Below are 3,770 nucleotides of genomic sequence, written 5' to 3' on the forward strand. Positions count from 1 at the left end.
CTCTTGCTCTCAGTGTCACTCTAGCCATGACACTTCACCTGGCAGTAGCAATGGACCCCAGCAGCAGTTATTCCCAGTTACTAAATTCTTTCTTCATGCCCAGAATTAGTTTTATCGCTTTTAAAAGCAGTTGGTGGCATAGCACAGTATTAAGAGCACAGGCTCTGGAGGCAGACTGTGGATTTAAATCCCAGCTCATTCTCCAGTTGTATAACCTTGGGCAAGTTATTTAACATACTAGTCCCTTATTTTCCAGCCCGTAATCATCACACATTTACCCTGTTGGGATGCTATAAGAAGTTAATGAGCTAATATGCTAAGCATAAACTCTATAGAAGTTGTAAGGTCGGATCTTAACAAATGGCGCCGCGAAACAGAGGAAAGCTTCAAGTGAGCTTTATTAGGGAGCGCTCCCGGGCGAGGTTCACTGGTCCGAGAGAAAGGGGCCAGAGAAGTCGCACCCGGGTGAGGGTTGGGCAAGATTTTATAGGGGAAGAAGGGAAAGGGGTGTGGTGAATCTGAGAGGGCGCAGGGTATTCCTTATTTGGTGGTCTTTTCGGGTATCCTGGGGGACCGTTAGTCCCGCCCCTCGAAAGGCGGGAAGACTGGGCTGGGTTCAAAGTCCTCAGGTCAGTTCCTGGAACTGGGTGGTCCGGAATGTCTCCAGGGCAGTTTCTGGAACTGGGTGGTCCGGAGAATTTCGGTCTGATGCAACCTGTGAATCTGATTGTGTTCCCCTGCCTCGGGCCAGTTGGCCTTACAGAAGTGTTAGCCATTATTAGTGTGTGAAGCAAGAACTGTCCTACTTCTGCTAAAAGTGATGGGGAGATGGTGGATTCAGATTTTAATAGAGGGAAGAAAGTTTGAAGGAAATGCTGAGGAGTACTAAAAAGAAAGAGGTAGTGCAACATGAAAGTGGTAAGCAGCGATGAGGACCCAGTTTAAGCTGGAGATCATGAATATGTATTGTAGCCATCTTCAAGATTTCCCCCCCTTCAGCCCGGTTATGGACCTGAAGACAAGTAGTTGGATGGATCCAACTGGAAACTGTGACGGAAGAACAATGAGGTGTTGGAATTCAGAACCCTGAGGATAGGCTAATGTGAGGGACCGTGGAATCTAAGCTAGATGTGTTAGAAGGGAAGGGAACTCCCTGGAGAGAGAGTAGAGAGTTCCGGACTGGAAGATAGAAAATTGGTGTTATGTGGGTGTTTGAGCGACAGAGCCGGAAGGATAGGGGATTGTGGTGACCTGACATCCCTAGTTCCACAGATGCTCTTCCGAGGCTAGGAACTCCACCTTCCCGGCACTGGGATTGGAAGACAGCTAAGGGAAAGGGCGGGGCCCTCCTGGCCAGGATAAAGAGAATTGTGACGGGACCGGGTGGGGCTCGCGGGCCGTAGGTGGCGCACCCGCGAGGACTTGGCGGGGGTCCGGCAGTGGGCGCCGCTGCGCTGCGAGGCTCTGCAGAATGTGCCTGTGCTGCAGGGAGGACGACGCTGTCCAAGTCAACCCCGTGAGTCCCCCCGGGCCCTCTGCCGCCCTGGCGCCGGCCTCCCCCGTGGGAGGTCGCCTCGGCCGCTCGCGCTGCTGGCCTTTACGCGGGGGTTAGTGCTTTGGGGTTGGGAAATCCCGGGTGAAGGAGGCAGACTAATTTCTGGGCTGCAGGACCCACCGGGAGGAGGAAAAGCCCCACCTCGCACCTGCTGGGGGCCAGGCGCGTGCAGTCATCTGTTTGTTGAATGACTTATTGACCCAGCATGACAATATTCAGTACCAACAGAAACATGAATTTTTGGATTTCTTGTACATCCTTTCCTTCCAGAATAAATCTCAGTAGTCCCGGTAATGTGGTTCATAGCAGGTTCTTTTTTCTCAAAATACTATCTCATCTTCCACCCCAATGCTTACTTTGATGCTCTTATTCTGATCCTGCCTCTTGCAGTTGGGATAATAGGCATCTATTACATAAATAGAAAACAGTAGCATAGGCTTCCTATTATAATAGCTGATTTTTCTGTTTGCTCATGAGTTTTATTTTATTTTTTAATTTTACATGTTATGTAGGAAGGCTCAAAATGGCATTATCCTTCAGACATCACTGAAAGGCAGGTAATGTTTAAATAAATAATTATGGTTAATTCAAAAGTGTGACTTTATCTTGTCTCTTTATGTGTGATCGTCCCTAATAGGACAAAAGTTCTATCAGCTAGACCCTTCTGTGTTATCTTTCTTGAGACTCTAGGATCTTGTGACTACTATCAGAATGAGTCTTAACTAGGATAACCTAAATGGTTTAATATTCTCCTTTTTTTAATGTAACATGTGATACATACACAAGGATATATGTAGCATACATAACTTTACAGCAGGGTAACAAAATATACCTCCAATTTAAGAAAACATGAGTATCCTTGAACTCATCTAGGAGCCGCTTCCTTACTCAACCTCCCTGTGTCTCTCCCAGAGGTAACCATTACCTTGAATTTTATTTTTATCAAGCTAATCTCTTTCTTTAATAGTTTATCACCTATGTGCTTCTAAAAGGATATTGTTTTTCTTGGTTTTGAACTTTATAAACATAAGATCACACAAAATTCATTGTATGATTTATTCTTCCTTTTTTTAAAAAAATAAATTTATTTATTTATTTTTAGCTACGTTGGGTCTTTGTCGCTGTGTGCGGGCTTTCTCTAGTTGTGGCGAGCGGGGGCTACTCTTTGTTGCGGTGCGTGGGCTTCTCACGCGGTGACTCCTCTTGTTGCGGAGCACAGGCTCCATCGCTCGGGCTTCAGTAGTTGTAGCACGTGGGCTCAGTAGTTGTGGCTTGCGGGCTCTAGAGCGCAGGCTCAGTAGTTGTGGCGCACTGGCTTAGTTGCTCCGCAGCATGTGGGATCTTCCTGGACCAGGGCTCGAACCCATGTCCCCTGCATTGGCAGGCGGACTCTCAACCACTGCACAACCAGGGAAGTCCTATTCTTCCTTCTTAACATTGTTTTCTATTGTCCATATTGTGCACTATTGTGCACAGTTAATGAAGTGGAAATAAAGAGTAAATAGTTTCATTTGAAAACTCTACTGAGGTGGGACTTCCCTGGTGGTCCAGTGGTAAAGAATCTGTTCTGCAATGCAAGGGACGCAGGTTCGATCCTCGGTTGGGGAACTAAGATCCCACATGCCATAGGGCAACTAAGCCCGCGCACGCCATGACACTGAGCCCACGCATCTCAACTAGAGAGCCTGCATGCCGCAAACTACAGAGCCCACATGTCCTGGAGCCCGTGCGCCACAACTAGAGAAGAGAAAATCCGCACGCCACAACTTAGAGAAGAGATAAAACCCTCGCACCACTACTACAGAGAAGCTCACGCGCCGCAAGGAATGATCCCGCCTGCCGCAACGAAGATCCCATGTGCCCCAACTAAGACCACAAAAAAAAGAATACTGAGGCTCCAAAATGTTTTCTTCATCTATAAATCACACATCTGCAAAAAGTTTTTTTCCTATTTCTATGTAGCTATGTAAGCTGTATGTACTGATTGTGTTTATCTTTTTTTATGGACACAAACCAAAAATGTTGTCAGCATGCTATGCTGTTAACATTGTAAATGTCTTCTTTCCTTTTAATTTTCCCAAAGTCCACAGATAAACGTATTGAGTGTATGCAAAACCTAAGGAAACAGAAGAGGAAATTTAGTAAACGTTTTTCAAGGCCTGCCCCTGTTCCAGAACCAGGACTCCTAGTAAATGTGGAGACTCCACTAAAATGA

The 3,770-nt window shown here is 46.5% G+C and overlaps 1 protein-coding gene across 1 annotated transcript; it reads left to right on the plus strand.

Annotated features, from left to right (window-relative positions):
* The first annotated feature begins 1,471 nt into the window (after positions 1–1,471).
* Positions 1,472–3,770, plus strand: CCDC179 (coiled-coil domain containing 179). The gene is made up of 3 exons (XM_067749890.1): positions 1,472–1,516; positions 2,068–2,112; positions 3,639–3,770. Exons 1-3 carry the CDS (start codon positions 1,472–1,474, stop codon positions 3,768–3,770), a joined length of 222 nt encoding a protein of 73 aa, XP_067605991.1.

This window comes from Pseudorca crassidens, chromosome 9, assembly GCF_039906515.1.
Source record: "Pseudorca crassidens isolate mPseCra1 chromosome 9, mPseCra1.hap1, whole genome shotgun sequence".
Taxonomy (NCBI): domain Eukaryota; kingdom Metazoa; phylum Chordata; class Mammalia; order Artiodactyla; family Delphinidae; genus Pseudorca; species Pseudorca crassidens.